Source organism: Gracilinanus agilis, chromosome 3, assembly GCF_016433145.1.
Source record: "Gracilinanus agilis isolate LMUSP501 chromosome 3, AgileGrace, whole genome shotgun sequence".
In the NCBI taxonomy this organism is placed as follows: domain Eukaryota; kingdom Metazoa; phylum Chordata; class Mammalia; order Didelphimorphia; family Didelphidae; genus Gracilinanus; species Gracilinanus agilis.
The window spans coordinates 237,453,806-237,472,126 of NC_058132.1; the positions used below are offsets into that span (position 1 = coordinate 237,453,806).

General features: G+C 36.9%; 1 protein-coding gene across 1 annotated transcript in view; it reads right to left on the reverse strand.

Annotated features, from left to right (window-relative positions):
- PPP1R1C (protein phosphatase 1 regulatory inhibitor subunit 1C) overlaps positions 1 to 18,321 on the reverse strand; it is a 235,329-nt gene that overhangs the window by 115,115 nt on the left and 101,893 nt on the right. The window contains exon 5 of the mRNA XM_044666473.1: positions 16,504 to 16,564. Within this exon, the coding sequence (XP_044522408.1) occupies positions 16,504 to 16,564 (61 nt within the window). The remainder of the gene's footprint in view (positions 1 to 16,503; positions 16,565 to 18,321) is intronic.

Sequence of the window (18,321 nt, forward strand, 5' to 3'; positions counted from 1 at the left end):
TACTTAGACCTTAAGTAGGAATAGTTATAATTTAGATTCCTCCCTTCTCACATTCAGCTGAATTTGTCATATGTACTAAAATTCCTAATTTTTATTTTTTATAGTTGTTGTTCAGTCATTTTCAGTTCATGTCCAATTCTTTAGAACCCCATTTGGAGTTTTCTTGAGAAAGATAATGAAGTGGTTTGCTTTTTTTTCCCTTTACAGTTTATTTTACAAATAAGGAAGTAAAGGCAAACAGTATTAAGTGATCTGCCTAGGGTCTCACAGTTACATCTGAGGCCAGATTTGAATTCCGTTCTTCCTGACTTGAGGTCCAACTGCCATATTCCTAATTATAATTTCATCTATATGGACAGCTGAATGGCACAGTTTATAGAGTGCTGGACCTGGAGCTGGAAGATGCTTCTTCCTGAGTTTTAATCTGACCTCAGACACTAGCTATGCCCCTCTGGGCAAGCCATTTAACCCTGTTTGCCCCAGTTTCCTCATCTTTAAAATGAGCTGGAGAAGGAAATGGCAAACTACTCCAGTATCATTACCAAGAAAACCGCAAATCAGGTCACAAAGAGTCAGACACAACTAAAAAATGACTGAACAACTATATGCAAAAAGGAAAAATAAATTGCAGTCTGACAAAAAATTACTGTATATCCTATGAGCATTACAAACATAATTGGAGTGATTATACTAAATTGAATTTTTAGAAAGCAAACTCTACATATTTGAGATTCATAGCTACATATACTGGCTCAGTTTTTTCTTCACCTTTGGATAGGGAAGTTGTCATTTTTGATGATGCTCATAAAAATGAAAATAAGGGATATTTTTCATTGTTGTTGGGGGTGATACAAACCCATCATGTAAATTAACACTAATCAAAGAGATCATTTTTTTCCTCCAACAGAATCTCTTTTGCTAATGAACAACTTTTAAATGTAGCCAGTTCCTTGGGGAAGTGGAAAATATGACCTGTGTCTGTACTATGACTGTATTCTTGTTTCTATTTTTTTAATCTTCTAAAGAGTTATAGTCATTAAGGATATTCATCTGTTCAATAAAATGGAAAACTCCACCCTTTCCTTTTCCTGAATCTTTCTTCTAAGACTTAAAGCATTTTGGAAAGGGGTGTCTTTTTTTCCTTCAATTACACCTATATAAAAGGCTTTCGATTTTTCTGGGGATAACCCAACAGAAATATAAGGATTTGTGATTTACTAGGGAATTTGTAAGTCAATGACTAGATATATCTATTAAGTTGTCTAAGGTTTATATAGATGAAGTGGATTACCCAAGGGCAAGCAACAAATAAGCATCTGAGGCTAGATTTAACCCGAAGTCTTTCAGATTATAGCCAGCAAGACTTATGCCTTCCTTTGTCACTGCACCTGGCAATGGTACAATAAAACAATAACAAAAAAAATTGAAAGAGATTTCCAAATGGTAATCTAATTTTAGTATTTCTGAATGATATCACATGGTCAAAATTGGGTCTTGCTTCAAGTTTTTTTTTAATTTGGGATTTATTATTTCTGAATCTACAAAACAAATATGTGGAAGAAAAGTCTTCTACAATCTTGAACCTAATAGCCAATGACTAAGCTACCAAATGGGAAATCAGTCTACGCTAAATATTTTTTTTTCTCTAAAGCTTCTCTGTACAGACCTCAGGTCTAAGTTCTTATTGAATCAATCAAAAGCATAGCTGAGATCACACTGCTCCCAACTTCCTTAAAGAGAGAAAGAGGAAGGCTGTAATCAAATGGGTAGGAAATAAAGAGTTAAGAAGAATAGGAATAGGGAAATACAAATATATTTGTACTTAAAAAAAAGTAAAGACGTTGATATTTATAATTTGAGAAACACTTAACAGATTTCCACATTGGCAACTATATTTACATGTATTTCCACCATATTAAACTGTATTTACAGGGTTACTAATCTGGAAAGCTGTTATTTCTTGAATTGAAAAATTAAGCTCAGCCCTTCCCCTGAATAACTGAGCCAGAATAGAACCCTGGCCAAGAAAGGCAGGTATGATGAATAACATGTAAAGTACCCAGTGGAGAAGGGAAGTTACAGAAAGGAATGGACCAGGCTAAAAAAAAAAAAGAAGAAGAAGAAATAAGAGGATTGGAGAATATACAAAGTTCTTTCCAACTCTAAATTCTGTAATTCAGGTGTTTGCTGATGATGAGGATAAAAAAGACTTTGACCATTTAGGTATGGTACCTACTTTATATCCCTCCCCCCCATTAGAATGTAAGCTCCTTGAAGGCAAAGACCATTTTTTAAAGTCTTTCTTTGTATACTCAGGCTTAGCTTAATATCTGGCACATAGTAGAAACGTTTAAAATGCTAGGTGATAGATTCTTTTTTTTTTTTACCCTTGTACTTCGGTGTATTGTCTCATAGGTGGAAGAGTGGTAAGGGTGGGCAATGGGGGTCAAGTGACTTGCCCAGGGTCACACAGCTGGGAAGTGGCTGAGGCTGGGTTTGAACCCAGGACCTCCTGTCTCTAGGCCTGACTCTCACTCCACTGAGCTACCCAGCTGCCCCCGTAGATTCTTGATTGACTGATTGACTGGACACTGCTGATACAATTTTGATTTATTTTCCTTTTTGGATATCTCAAATCATATTTTAATAAAATGAGAGAGAAAGCATTGATTTATTATATTTCAATAGACCATTGCCTTCATTGTTTTAGCTTCATGCAAAATCTTAGCCTGATCTGGTTAATATAATTTAATAAAATAGTAGATTTGGATATATATCAAGAGTGAAAATTATGACTTGCCATAAATTAATAATTTTATTAATCAAAAGTAATTGGGGGAAAAGATGGAAAAACAGGAGAGAGATATAAAAAGTGCTTCCCTTATTGCTTCATTTAACTTGCTCTTCTGTGGCTGTTATTTTGGTCCTCCCCTACCCATGCTATACAGACAGGTCCAGTCAGCAACAAACATGGAAGAGAAGAGAGAGAAATCTTCTCTTGCCTCAGTTTATCAAACCTTCTCTCTGCCCACTAACTCTCATATGTCACATCTTGGGAGTCAACTATGGATTTCTATTTAGCCTGTGCTGCTCAGGGGGGCAGTCCAGGGGGCAGTGCAGGGAATACTGAGATTCTACTACTACTTTATTTTTCTGGCTGCCATCCTATCCTTGTGACTCAATTCATCCAATGATTTCCTTCATAGAGTCCTGGCCTCCAGGTCAAACAGTCTTCAGGAGATGAGGTCAAGGGTGTGATCCCATGAGAGGGAGGAAGAGTAGATTTCCTTCACACATGTCAATATAACAGGATCCTAAACGTGCTCCTAGAGTTCATTTATTTCAATTTGCATGAGAAAAAGGATGCTTCCTGGAAAACAAATGATAAACAATCCTTTCAAAGGAGACTTCTTGTGCTCAGAATTCTCTGGTTCTTAAACTAATCCATTCTCCTTTAATCTTGCTCTAAAAGTGTTAGTAAGAATTTGTTGTTGTTTTAAACCCTTACCTTTGGACTTAGAATCAATACTAGGTATTGGTTTTAAGGCAGAAGAGTGGTAAGGGCTAGCCAATGGGGGTTAAGTGACTTGCCCACAGTCACGCAGCTGAGAAGTGTCTAAGGCCAGATTTGAACCCAGGACCTCCCATCTCGAGCCTGACTTTCAATCCACTGAGCCACCCAGCTGCCCCCTGTTGTTATTGTTGAATCAACAATCTGATCTCTTCAACCTCTACTTTTCATTTTGTTATTGTCATTCAGTTGTTTTAGTCCTACCTGACTCTTTGTGACCCCATTTGAGTTTATTTGTTTTTTTTTTCAGATACTGGAGTAGTTTGCCATTTCCTTCTCCATCTCATTTTATAGATGAGGAAACTGAGGCAAACAAGGTTAGGTGACTTGCCCAGGGTTACCCAGCTAGTAAGTGTCTGAGGCCAGATCTGAACTCATGAAGATGAGTCTTCCTGATTCAAAATCCAGCATTCTATCTTCTGTGCCTCTTAGCTGCCACTTTTCATAATAAGTATTTAATAAATGCTTGTTCATAGGGTGATTGTTTCTAGTTCAGCTTTTGGGAGTTAACTACATCACGTCACAGGACACAGAGTTAGAACTAGAAGGAGTACTGGAGATCATCTAATCCAACATTCTAATTATAAACAGGGGGAAAATAACAGCTTCAAAGACAAATTGTTTGTGCATCGTGGAATTGCAATCTAGAAAATGAATCCTGGTCCTTTTACTCCAAAGATTCACTTTTCACTGCATGTTGAAAATTCCTTCTACTTTCTAATCCAGGAATTTTTAAACTAGAGCGTATGAACTTTAAAAAAATAATTTGATAGAGGGCAGCTAGGTGGCTCAGTGGATTGAGAGCAAGGGCTAGAGGTGCGGGGTCCTGGGTTCAAATTTAGACTCAGACACTTGCTAGCTATGTAACTAGGGGCAAGTCACTTAATCCTAATTGCTTAGCCCTTACCACTTTTCTGCCTTAGAACCAATATTGGTTCTAAGACAGAAGCTAAGAATTAAAAGAAAAGTAAAAATAATTTGATAACTGTATTTCAACATAATTAATTTCTTTGAAATTCTATGTATTTATTATGTGTTTGAAAACATTATTCTGAGAAATGATCCTGTAGATTTCACCAGACTGAAAAAGAGGTCCATGATCAAAAAAAAAAGATAAGATGTTCAGCTCTACTCTACTCTAACCCTTCTTTCACAACAGCCCTTCGGATTTGTGAAAACCACTATCATATCATCCCTAATTCTCCTCTTTGCCAGACCAAATATTCCCAATCTTTGTATAGCAGGGTTTCACATCTTTTCACCACTTTCCTTTATCCAGGAAAGTTGGTCCAGAACAGTGTCTACACTTTCCAGGTGGTTAATGTACTGAGGATCCCTGAGCCACTGCATATACCCAAAATCAAGTGTTCTAGATTTCCCAGTCACTGTACACAGAGAAATGTCTCGTTCTATGCAACCTTTGCCTAATAAATAGTTAGTTGACTCATTAGCAATGGAGTGAAACAATATATTTCAACCAAACAGAAGAAAAAGAGCCCATCAACTTGCTTTGCATAAGTCACTCAGTTAACATATAACCAAATCATACGAATATTAAGATAATAGTATATAAAAGTCCTCAGGGTTTTGTATTTTTCTTTTCTTTTTTCCACATGATCTGTTATCTTACCCATTCTGTACTAGTGAGGCTGACAAGCACAATCCAAAACTCCAGAGCTGGAGACAGTTATTCCTATTGAAATGTCATCTTATTGTATTTGTCCCACCATTTATGCCTCACAGGCCTTTCAGCTAGGGATGTGCCCTGTGCCTTCCCATCTCCATGATTCTTTTTTTCTGCTCTTGAACTTTCCTCTCTTATCCTCTTCCCTCATTTAGGTCCCATTCTCATATAACAGTACCTTGTATTAAGTATATCCCCACCTCATGACAAACCAATAAGGTAGAATGTATAATTACTATCCCTATTTTATAGATCATAGAAAAATCTTATTTTAGAGTTAGAAGAACTTTATAGACCATCTAACCCAAGACATACCTAACTTCACTTTAAAATCTATCAATCTCTCAACTTCTGCCACGTTTTTGGTGTTCAGAAAAATTAAATAAATGTCATGATCATGAAGCTAATTGATATTGCAGTCAAATCTGATGACACATTGACTTTATGACCTTCTTTATAGTCCAAGTCAAATCCAAACTTCTCTAAAGGGAAGCCTTTCTGTGGCAACTCATCTGCATTGGTGGTAGGATCACACCTTCTGAATTCTCATGGGCCTAATTGTCTTTCCACTTATTTGTCAATATAAAATGTTAAATTTCTATTCATGTACTGGTGGGGCTAGAGGACAAGATGAGATTTCATTTCTAAAATAACATCTTCTACCTGAGTTTTTAAAAATCACAAATACAAAGAGAGGGAATCAGAACCAATTAGTAATTCATCTATAAAAAAATTTGGGGTTTTTTTAGTGAACTGTAATCTCAATATAAGTGTAATGTGATAGGGCAGGACAAAAAAACTAATGCTAACATGGGCTGTATTAAGGAAAGCATAGTGTCTAAGGCTAGGGTAACGATAGGCCCACTGAACTCTTTCCTGATCAGGACATATTTGGAATATTATGTCCAGTTCTGGGTCTGAGTATCTGAGCACCAAGGAAAGTATTAACATTCTAGAGCACATCACCAACTGGAAGACCAAAATGGTGAGAAGATTGGTAGAAGGATCCTGAGGAACAGACTTATGGGAATAGTAATCACAGTCTCAAAGTATTCAAAAGGCTGTAACAAAGAAAATGAATTAAATTTGCTTTGTTTAGCCTCAAAAGGCAGAGCAATAGTGATAGCTGCAGAAAATTAGATTTCAATTCAATAAGGGAACACTTCATAATATTTAAGTATAGCTATCCCAGAATGGAATGGGGTAACCTTCGGACAGTATTTAAAGCCCTTTACAACTTGGATCCTTCTACCTTTTGAGTCTTCCTACTTCTTACTGATTTTCTAGTCTCTTCCTGTCTCTTTCCTCCCACTCCTAGCTTCATACTCTATTATCCAAATGTTATTGGTCTTGTTGTTATTTCTCCCTCATGCCACACTATAGCTCAACTCCAACTGCAGGCCTTTTCACTGGTTGTCCTCTATGTTTGGAACACTCTTCCCCCTACATCTCTTGCCCTTTCTGGCTCCCTTCTAGTCTCAGGCAAAATCCTGCCTTCAACAAAAAGCCTTTCCTTACCTACCTTAGATGGTACAGTGGACTAAATATCAGGTTTGGAATCAGGGCTATCTAAATTCAAACCTGATCTCAGACACTTAATAGTTATTTGTCTCTGGGTAAGTCACTTAATGCCTATTTACCTCAAGTTTCTCCTCTATAAATTGGGAACACACACTGGATAGGAGAATGGCGAACCACTCCAGGATCTTCACCAAGGAAACCACAAGGACAAAAGTCTGTGGGTTCATGTTGATTCAAACATGAATGAACAAGTAAACAACCACATTATGTTGTGCCTTCCTCTAATATTACTCCCAATTTTTTCTATCTATATCTTGTTCATGTATAGCTGTTTGCTTGTTGTCTCTTTCATTAGATGGTGACCTACTCAATAGAAAACTCCATCTTTTGTCTTCCTTTCTATCATCATTGATTATCACAGTACCTGGCACATAGAAAGAGGTTAAATAAAGGTTTGCTATTGATTTTCATTAGTGGTCTTCAAAGATTGACTAGCTATTTGTATTCAGCTATAAATGGTCTCTGAGATGAGGTTCCATTAAACTAGGAGATTCTTAAAGTCTATGAACAATCTCAGAATTTCATTTTATTTTTCAGTTTTTATGATGGCTGTAAGTTGCTTTCATTATCCCTCTCCCTTCTAAAATAGCTCCCCATGAAATCACAAATAAATTAGGTGAACATATAATTGTATACCTCTTAGATCTGTGGGAAAGGAAGGAATTTATCACCAAGCAAGAGATAGAGAACATTACAAAATATAAAATTCTCAAATTAAAAAAGATTTTGTACAAATATAACCAATGCAACCAAAATTAGAAGGAAAGCAACAAACTGGGGGAAATTTTTATAACAAAACTTTCTGACAAAGGTATAATTTCCCAAATACATAAGGAACTAAGTCAAATTTACAAAAAAAAAAATCAAGCCATTCTCCAATTGACAAATGATCAAGAGATATGAATAGGCAGTTTTTACATGAAAAAATAAAAACTATCAATAAGCACATGAAAAAGTATTCTAAATCCCTCTTGATTAGAGAAATGAAAATAAAAACAACTCTGAGGTACCACCTCACACCTAGCAGACTGGCCAATAAGGCACAAAAAAAGTGATAAATGTTGGAAGGGATGTGGCAAAATTGGGATACTAATACACTGTTTGTAGAGTTGTGAATTAATCCAACAATTCAGGAGGTTCTGGAGGGCAATTTGGAATTATGCCCAAAGGGCTATAAAAGAATTCCTGCCCTTTGATCCAGCCATACTACTGCTGGGTTTTTACCCCAAAGAGATAATAAGGAAAAATACTTGTACAAAAGTATTTATAGCCACACTCTTTGTGGTGGCAAAAAAAAAATTGGAAAATGAGGGAGAGTCCATCAATTGGAAAATGGCTGAACAAATTATAGCATCTGATGGTTATGGAATACTATTGTGCTGAAAAGAATGATGAACTGGAATATTTCTATGTGAACTGGAAAGACTTCCAGAAATTGATGCAGAGGGAAAGGAACAGAACCAGGAGAACATTGTACACAGAGACTGATACATTATGGCAGAATCGAATATAATGGACTTTTCTACTAGTAGCAATACAATGATCCAGGAAAATCCAAAGGAACTTAGAAAGAACAATATCCACATCCCGAGAAAGAACTGTGGGAGCAAAAACACAGAAGAAAAACATGATTGATCACATAATTTGATGGGGATATGATTTGGGGTTTTGGCTTTAAAAGATCACTCTACTGCAAATATGAATAATATGGGAATAGGTTTTGAACAATGATACATGTATAACCCAGTGGAATTGTTTGTCAGCTCCAGAAGACGGGATGGAAGAAGGGAGGGAAAGAATTTAAATTGTGTAACCATGGAAAAATGTTCTAAATAAATAAATACATTTAAAAATTAAGATAAAATATCTGCCCAAATAGATCATAAGTGACTTAAAGGCACAGTGGTAAACAATCAATCTCTTCATTGATTTTTGAAGTTATTGTCAATTATAGGGTTTTTTATTACCTCTGTCATAGATAGGCACTAAAATAGTTGCTGAATCCCATAATAGAAGCTGTTGAGCTTTTTTCTTCAAAAATCACAACAGATTTTTGATTGTCTTTATTCTATCTCCGAAGAACCTGGATGATGTTATCTCTTCTTCTTCCCATAGTATTTCTAAGAGAATTGTTCATTCAAGAAATTCACCAGGTTAGCCTGCTTGGTTCCAATAAGGGCAGGAAAAAATGGAGTAAGTATTCATTTCTAAAATATTGACCATTTCCTAAGTCCTTTATATTTCAAAAGAATGAAATTCACTAATCCTCAAAAACCAAGTTATAAAAATTATTGAGCCTACCACATTCATTTTAGCACTACTTATATTCATTTACCTAAAACGAATCGATTCCTAGCTATCTGTAACGATGACCATTTCACTCACACTGCCATACCCCTAGTGAAGGCACTTGTTGCCTGAAGCACAATAATAGCTTCCTTATTACTCACCCTGCTTCCACTTTCTGTTCTTTCACACTATCTCATGACTCAAATTCTCTCCTTTCTCATCCTTTACAAACCTACCAAAATCTGACTGCTATTTACCTTCAATGTCTTCATTATGCTTCATGGATTATATATAAATCCTTTTTGTCCTACATTTAAGTTCCTTACAATCTGCCTCCAATCTAATTCTATAACCTTTTTTGACAAATTCCTTAATTTTTAACATATTATTTTGACAAATTATTCTATTATTATTTTGACAAATAATTCCTTTTGCATCTCTTCTCTGCCCCATCACATCCTATTTAATTGTGTTCATTGAATTTGTCATATTCCCATCAACCCATTAAAATGTAAATCCCCCCAGACCAGAATATCATATTTTATTTGCTTCCCCCCAACCTGGTAATTAAGTAGGACATCATATGCACTCCTCTGACTCAGAAGAAAGTAAACTACGAGCATTGGGATTTTAGGGATTTATTTTAATTTTCATATCTCTTGTGCCTTGCACAGTTGGAACTTAATAAATGCTTATCAAATTAATAAATATTGAATATTCTCCAAAAACATGAATTTTAAATATTGGAAGATTAGAAAGATAAGTAATATATTAAGAGTTGCTGTGTTGAAAAATGTTTTGTCACTTCTCACAAGCTGCTAAGATCATTTAGTTTAATAGAGCCTAGATTCTGAGTCAGAAAAATTAAGGAATTATTGAGCTAGGGGGTGGGTGGAGAGAGGGTGCAGAAGAGTAGAAGAGTAATTCTATTAAAATCTCTTTGGCTAAGCTACAACAAGACCAGAGTTTACTCCTTTCTCTCCCATATGGAAGTTTCAATTAGGCATCTGACCTAAGTAGGACACTTAGACCGATGATACCTCCTGAATTTGCCAAATGTGTCTATATTATATGAATTCCTTTGTAGATTTGAATTCTCAGGAAAAGGAAATAAAAGAAATATAAGAAAGAAATTCTAAAGATATTACTAGTCTTGAAAGCTCTCTGATTTCTACTTAAATTGACCCTAATTTCCTTCAAGCTCTAGGGTAAGAGGTTAATGACCCCTTTCTTTATTGAGTCTACTCATTTGCTCTGACTTAATATGCATGGTCACTGTTGAATGGCAGCATATGTATTATTCAAAGAGAAAATTGTTGTCAGAAACAATTCCTTAGACATGGCATTTTTTCTCCTCCCACTCCATCCCTAACCCTCATGTCTTTCTATGATGTAGTCTAGAATCATAATCAAAATCATTGAAGAGCATAACTAAAAGGAAAGTAAGAAGGAATCTAATCCAATTCCTTTCTTTTATAATTGAGGAAACTTGGGCCAAAAGAGATGGCATGACTTGCCCAAGATTTCAACCATTTACTAGCAGAACCAGGACTAGTACTCATGTCTCTTGACTTCCAAATCTATTCCTTCTAGCAGTGTTTCTCAAACTTTTCCAGAGTTGGAAATCCCTTTGGTTTAAGTAAAATTTTGGTAGAATCCTTATAGTAAAAACATTTATTATTATTATTAATTAGCATTTATTAACATAGAGCATAAATTTCATTTTTCAAAGACAAATTTCAATTGAGGGGGTACTCATCAATTAGGGAATGGATGAACAAATTTTGGTTTATGATGGTAGTAGAATATTATGGTGATATGAGAAGAGATGAGCAGGGTAGTGTCAGAAAAACTGGGGAAGATGTGTATGTATTATGCAAAGTGAAGTGAGTTGAACTAAGAGTACATTGTGCACAGTAATAGCAATATGGTAACCATGATCACTTAAGAAACTTAGCAACTCTGATCATGAAAGTGATCTGAGACAATTACATGAGACCTAGGATGAAAAATGCTATTCACCTCTAGAGAAATAAATGAGAAATTCTGAGTACAGATTGAAGCATGCTTTCTTTACTTTATATTTCATGCTTTGTTTTGGTTTTTTTTTGCAACATGGCTAATATGGAAATATGTTTCCCATGACTTTAAGATATAATCAATACATCACTTGCCTTCTCAAGAATGAGAAAGGAGTGGGAGGGAGAGAATTTGGAGCTCCACATTTTTTTTAAAAATTAACGTTAAAAATAAAATTTAAGGGGGCAGCTGGGTGGCTCAGTGGATTGAGAGCCAGGCCTAGAGTTGGGAGGTCTTAGGTTCAAACCTCAGACATTTCCTAGCTGTGAGACCCTGAGCAAGTCACTTAATCCCCTCTGCCTAGCCCTTACCACTCTTCTACCTTGGAACCAATAAACAGTATTGATTCTAAGACAGAAGGTAAGGGTTTAAAAAATTGTTTAATTAAAAAATTTAGTCAAATTTAAAATTAAATCAAAAAATCTTGGGATGGTTTGGATCTCTCTGGAGCACACTTTGAGAAACACTACTTCTAGCAGAGTTCTTGTCTATACTATCATAGGTTCACAATCTGGGGGTCTCCTGGGCATATGCTCAATTGCACAAACCTCATACTAAGATTTATAAGTGGCATGATCAGAGTCAAAGAAGTCTAGAGGAGAATATATTTGTTGCCTAGCTCTCTGAAGAAAGTCATAGAATCTCTAGTTACAAGAGATCAGTCCCTAAACTAGAATCTGCTCAACTACAAACCCAACAAACTGATTGTCACAAGGTTGTACTGAGGCTCAAATTAGTTAGAAAAATTGATATTATCATTGGAGAAAAACTTATCTGCAGTGTTCTACAAGTGTTCCAAGAGAAATTCTTAGACACATCACAATTGTAATCACTGGTCTTTGGGGCACCTGCAATATTCACTTAAAATAAATTAACAAGCATGAAGGAAAATTTTTAAAACACATACAAATATTTTTACAGAAGTAAAATGGATCATCTGACCATCATCCATGCATTAAAGATGATAATATGAGCTCAAAGGAGATCTGTGCACAGAAAGCAGCGGTTACTTGGTCAGCTGTCATAGTTAATATCCAGATTCTCATTTTGAATCAATAACACTCACTCTGATGTCCTCAGTCAAATGCATTCCAGTTTTAAAAAAAAGGCAAGAGTGAAGATGTCAGCTAATTTCCTCTTTAGATTTTTCTCTTCTAAGACATAGTATAAGTCATACTACAAGAATTAAGAATTTAGTTGATCATTTGGCAAATTAGAGGACTAACTCCCATATGTACTGCAAAGAAATGTAGAGGGTGATTAGTTAGAAAGCTGCCCTTATCTGACAAACTTCAGATCTCTTTGTTTATAGAATAAGTTGAACATATGTGGGATTATGGAAAAGTAAGCCTGTTTTCTTTGCAAAGATGTACTTTGGTCACTTTCATGCATACTGTGAAGCAAATATCAATGGAAAATCTGAACAGGAACATGTCCATACATGGTAAGGCTGATTATACCACCCTGACAGTAAACAGAGAAAGAGGGAAGTGAGAAGGGATAGTAAAGAAAGAACGGAAAAAAAATTGCTGTAAATTTCTCTCAGAGTTTATGTGGTAAAACAGAGGAAAGGAGAGATTAATGCATCCTCACCCTAGTTAGTGCTTATATTCATTTTGCATATACCCATTTATGTGCCTTTCTGTTTTTGTCCTTCTAGCTTTTCAGTTGTGTCCGACTCTTCATGACTCCATTTGGGGTTTTCCTGGCCAAACTGGAGTGGCTTGTCATTTCCTTCTCTATATTATTTGACAGATGAAGAAATAGAAGCAAACAGGGTTAAATGACTTGCTCGGTGTTACATAGTTAGTAAGTGTCTGATTTGAACTCAGGAAGATAAATCTTTCTGACTCCAGGCCTAAAATTCTATCCTCTGCATCACCTAGCTGCCTCATCTTTGTATAGATAGACTAACCTAAAATAGAATTTGGGGAGAAGAGGAATATCTCCCTGTTATCTGCCATGCTAAGGTTGATAAAGTCTTTTTTTAATATTGTTACCATTTTATTGCAATAAGTCTGATTCTTACATATAATACTTTCAGGTTTACAAAGCTCTCTCTTCTAAGATCCTGAGCCATTATATGATTCCCATTCCTCAGATAAGAAAACAAAGTCAGATTTAATGCTGAAGGAATCTTATATATAAGATATGAAGATTCCTTCAGCAATACACACACACACACACACACACACACACACACACACACACACACACACACACTCTTCCCCACATTTTACAGACAAGGAAACTAAGACCTAGGGAGATATGACTTGCCCATGGTCACACAGGGAGTGTATTCTAGCAGCTAGACTAGAATTCAAACCCCCAATAAATCCTTTGACTCCACAACCAGGGCCAAGGACCTCTGGCTTTGTCAGACCCTGAGCCTGACCTTTGTCCCTGAGCTCAGATCTAGTGCTCTCCATCTAATTACCTACCCGCTTCTCCAATTGCTGACCTAGCGCTCTACCTAGAGCCTGTAGACCTTACAGGCTTTACAAGCATGATCAAGCACTTAGCTTAGTGCCTGACACATAGTAGCTGCTTAATAAATGTAAATCTATTGATTGACCAATTTTAATACATGAAAAAAACCCTGAAGCAGATACCATGGGTATTATTATTATTATTATTATTATTTAACTATTACTTTGTGTCTTAATAACAACTCTATGATAGAAGAGCAAGGGCTAAGCAAATAGGAATAAGTGACTTGCCCAGGGTCACACAGGTAAGAAGTATCTGAGGCCAAATTTGAACCCATATTCTTCTGATTCCTAATCTGGTGCCCTATCCACTGAGCCTACTACTACTAAAGGCATTATTTTGTCATTGTTTTTAGTTATTTGTTTTTATTTTAATAAAAAAATTTCCATGTATGTTTTCTGAAGTTACGTGATCTAAATTGTCTCCTTCCCTTCTTCTCTCCCTGTTCCCAGAGCTAGAAAACCATTCAATCTAGGTTATACGTATATTATCACGCAAAACATATTTCCATATTATTCATTTTTGTAAGTGACTAATCTTATAAAACAAAAACTCCCAAATATATACCCAAATAAACAAGTGATAAATCATAAGCTTCCATCTGCATTCCTACTCCAAAAGTTCTTTCTCTGGAGGTGAATAGCATTCTCTTTCATAAGTCCCTCAAAACTGTTCTGGATCATTGTATGATTAAGTCTTTAAAATACTGTTTTACACATGCTCAAGAAGATACCTTTTTAGAAATGACAATCATCCACCAGCATTTTTACCCCCACACAGGTTATATGAGAACAGACCATGCGGCCAGTGATCTGGATTATTTATTAGATTCATGAAAGAACAGTGTTTCATTGCTCTAGAGGAAGGAAGTTTACTAGTACAAGCAGGAATTTTTTTTTCATTTGCTCATGGCCCCTTCCCAGCTTCTTCAAAAACCTCAGTTCCTGGAAAGAACATAGGGTAAAATATTTCTGTCCCCATTCAGGTTCCTCTCCAAACTTACTGCAGAGACTCCTCAGCTGGCCCCTGTGCCACTGGAGCAGGGAAGGGCACCTGTGGGGCAGAAAACCTCTCTGAAAGCCCTCACTTTTACAACACATGTACCTCTCCAAGCAGTAGGCGACAAAATTATATGCCAGACTTGTTGTATTTCTCCCCAAGTCATGGAATGATTTTGTGTAAAAAGTAGGACACTTTCTCCCATTGCACCCCTAAACCAGCTGTGGTCAGTCACATATCAGTACTATTCCCTTTATAGGACCTACTTAGGGGCTAGGTTTTGTGGCTCTTCCAGAGTCTGAATAAGGACACTTACTCATTATTTCAACAGCTGTTACTTTTATGTTCAACAGCAGCTTTGACAGGACTTCTTGGAGAAGTTGCTCCAGACATAAAGTAATACTTTTTATGAAAGACCCAATCGCCAGCCAGTGTGGGTCCCTCAAAGTTGGGAAAGAATGCCAAAAAGCCATAGGCAATGAAAAGGTAGTCCAGATTTCTGATTAATTGTGTTCAAAGGTTTTAAACGAGAAGAAAAAAGTACAATAAAAATGGAATTGAAAAAAGCATGCTCCTTAGCATTCCTCTACATTATCTTCTCTTCAAATTGAGTTAGAATCAGGAAAAGTTAAAACCCAAAGGGACACCATTTGGTTTACTCCTTTCATTTTGCAAATGTCAAAGTTGACACCCAGAGAAATTAAATTACTTACTCGAACTCAATCAGCTAATTAATAGTTTATAATAATTCTCTGATACTTCCCAGATATGGGGTCTCATTTCCTTATACCCAGAACACTGCAATAACCTGCTGGTTGGTCTACCTGTCATAATTATCTCCCTGCTACAGCCATCTTCCTTTCAGGGACCAAAGTGACCATCCAACCATGTCAGTCTCCTCTCCCATCCCCTACAAACACAACCATGCTGAATAAGTTTCAGTGGCTTCTTATCACCCTTGTCACTGTTCAGTCCTTTCAGGCAGGTCTGATTCTTCATGACCTCATTTGGGATTTTCTTGGCAAAGATCCTGGAGTAGTTTACAATTTCTTTCCCCAGTTCATTTGACAGATGAGGAAACTGGGGCAAACAGGGTCAAGTGATTTGCCCAGGCTCACACAGTTAGGAAGTATCTGGGACTGAATTTGAATCCATGCTACAAACCAAAAATTAAATCCTCTGTTTGGCATTCAAAGCTCTTCAAAACTGAAGCCCCTCCTTTCCTTCCAGTCTTCTTGCAGTGGACTCCTTACCCAGGACTTTTTAATCGGGGGATATTGACTTCCTTGCTGTTCTTCCCACAAAGACACTCAATCACTTGGCTCAGAGCACTTTCACTGGCTGTCCCCCAAACCTGGAATGCTCTCCCTCCTTATCTCTGCCTCCTAGCTTCCCTGGCTTCCTGCAAGCCCCAACTTAACATCCCTCTTTCTATAGAAGTCCTTCCCAACCCCACTTAATTCTAAAGCCTTCCTTTTATGGATTACTCTCAATTTATTTATTTATCCTGTATACGGACATAATTGTTTTCCTGTAGTCTCCCCCATTAGATTGTGAGCCCCTTGAGAGCAGAAACTGTCTTTTGCCTTTGCATGCCCAGAGCTTGGCACGGTACCTGACACATAGCAGGTGTTTAATAAAGGGGTATTGATGGGCTGATGAATTACACACCTGAGCATAGAACCCTTAACCACATTTGTGATTTTGGTTCCTTTTGTTATCGCTGCTGTTCTTAAAAGCAGAGAGAGTACTATCAGGGTCTACAGCTAGGTATGTGTCAGCACAACAGGAAACAGTACCTGCACAGTACCTTTCATAGCAGGAGGCGTATACACACTCTGCTTCCTCTGCTTAGGAGATGCATTCTGTGACTGAGGACAAAAGAGAAAGAGAGAGAGAGAGAGAGAATGCTTAACAAAGCTACGGAAACTCACCCCAGCAGATCTGTGAGGAAATTATCTGTGGCATGTTTCTAAGCACTTCCCTGATGTCCCTTTGCCTCTTGGTAGAGTTTTAGCCAAAAGTAGTCTGAAAGAAGGCCATGGAAGCAGCTAGGCAGCATAGTGGACCAACAGCCCTGTGCCTAGAGTCAGAAAGAGCTGAATTTAAATCCAGCCTAGGCTGTATGAATTTGGGTAAATCACTCAAAATCCCTTTGCCTCAGTTTTCTCATCTATATAATGAGAATAATAATGGAACCTATCTCTTAGGGTTATTGTGGGGACCAAATAAGATAACTACAAAGTGCTTTGCAAATCTTAAAGTGTGACGTAAATGCTAGCTATTACTATCATTATTACCTACAGAAATCACTTACTCTACTTTTTGAATAGGGCTGTTTGTTGTTCAGTCTTGTCCAACTCTTCATGACTCTATTTGGGGTTTTCTTGGCAAAGATACTCGAGTGGTTTACCATTTGTTCTCCAGCTCATTTTACAGACAAGGAAACTGAGGCAGTGGTCATACAACTAGCAAATGTCAGGGGCCAGATTTGAGCTCAGGTCTTCCTGACTTCAGGCCCAGCATTCTATCTGCTGTACCATCTCATTATATCAAACAAAAATCTTATTTCCTTTAATTTCTGCCCTTCTAGAACCAACTCCTAGTTCTGTCCTCTCAAAAGAACAGGATTATTCTAATCCTGCTTCCATATGCTATTTTTTTCCAAAATAAACGAAGGTAACTCTTGTATCTCTCTGAAGTGTTCTCTTCTCTAAGCTAAATAGTCTCTGCTCTCATGGCATAATCTGAAAGATCTGCAACCTTCTATAAATATTTTCTGGTTTATTCTTCAAAAAAAAAATGTGTCATCTGGAATTGAAGATAGTATTTCAACTGTGGTTTGATGAGGGCAGAGTCCAGCAGAACAATCTCCTCTTGAGGCCTCTGTGTACACCCCACTTTATGCAACCTAAGACCACATTACGTTTCTAATCAGTACTTACACTATTGACTCACACTGAGCTCACAAGCCACTCAAACACTCAGTTCTTTATAATCACTCTTAAATGTGTGTCAGTGACTTTAAAAGCCTGAGAGATTATCCCAAAGGTGATAAGGTGTATTTCTCATGGAAAGGCAGCCTGGGAGGTCAGTTTTCAAAACTTGTTCCCCTAGTAAACACTAGAGCTAAAAATATTGTCCTTCTTTTGCTTCTACCGCTGATGTTTACAGAAAACAGAAGAAAGAAAAAAAAAGTTATAACAGAAAAAAAAATTGGGGGAAAAAAGAATATCAAGATAAAGGACCTCAGAAAAGGCATCTCCTTATGGGGCTTCCCAGGAACAATGAGGTAATCCCTATCTATAACCATCCTGAAATTACATGAGCAGTCTGATCTCCTCATTTAACTGAAATGACTCAGTCAAGAGATCATTCTTTGTTCTGGTCTCCAAATGTGTGCTTTCCTTTTCCTGACAAAACTTACACTTAACAATCCCCCTCCATGGGATACAGGGTCAGGCTTAGGTTACAGAAGAAGGACTTTGGCAAAAACAGGAACTCATTTTAGAGTCAAAACCAGAAAAAGTTCTCTGGTGATTTTTTTTTCAGATAAGAAAAGAAATCTCTCTCTCTCTCTCTCTCTCTCTCTCTCTCTCTCTCTCTCTCTCTCTCTCTCTCTCTCTCT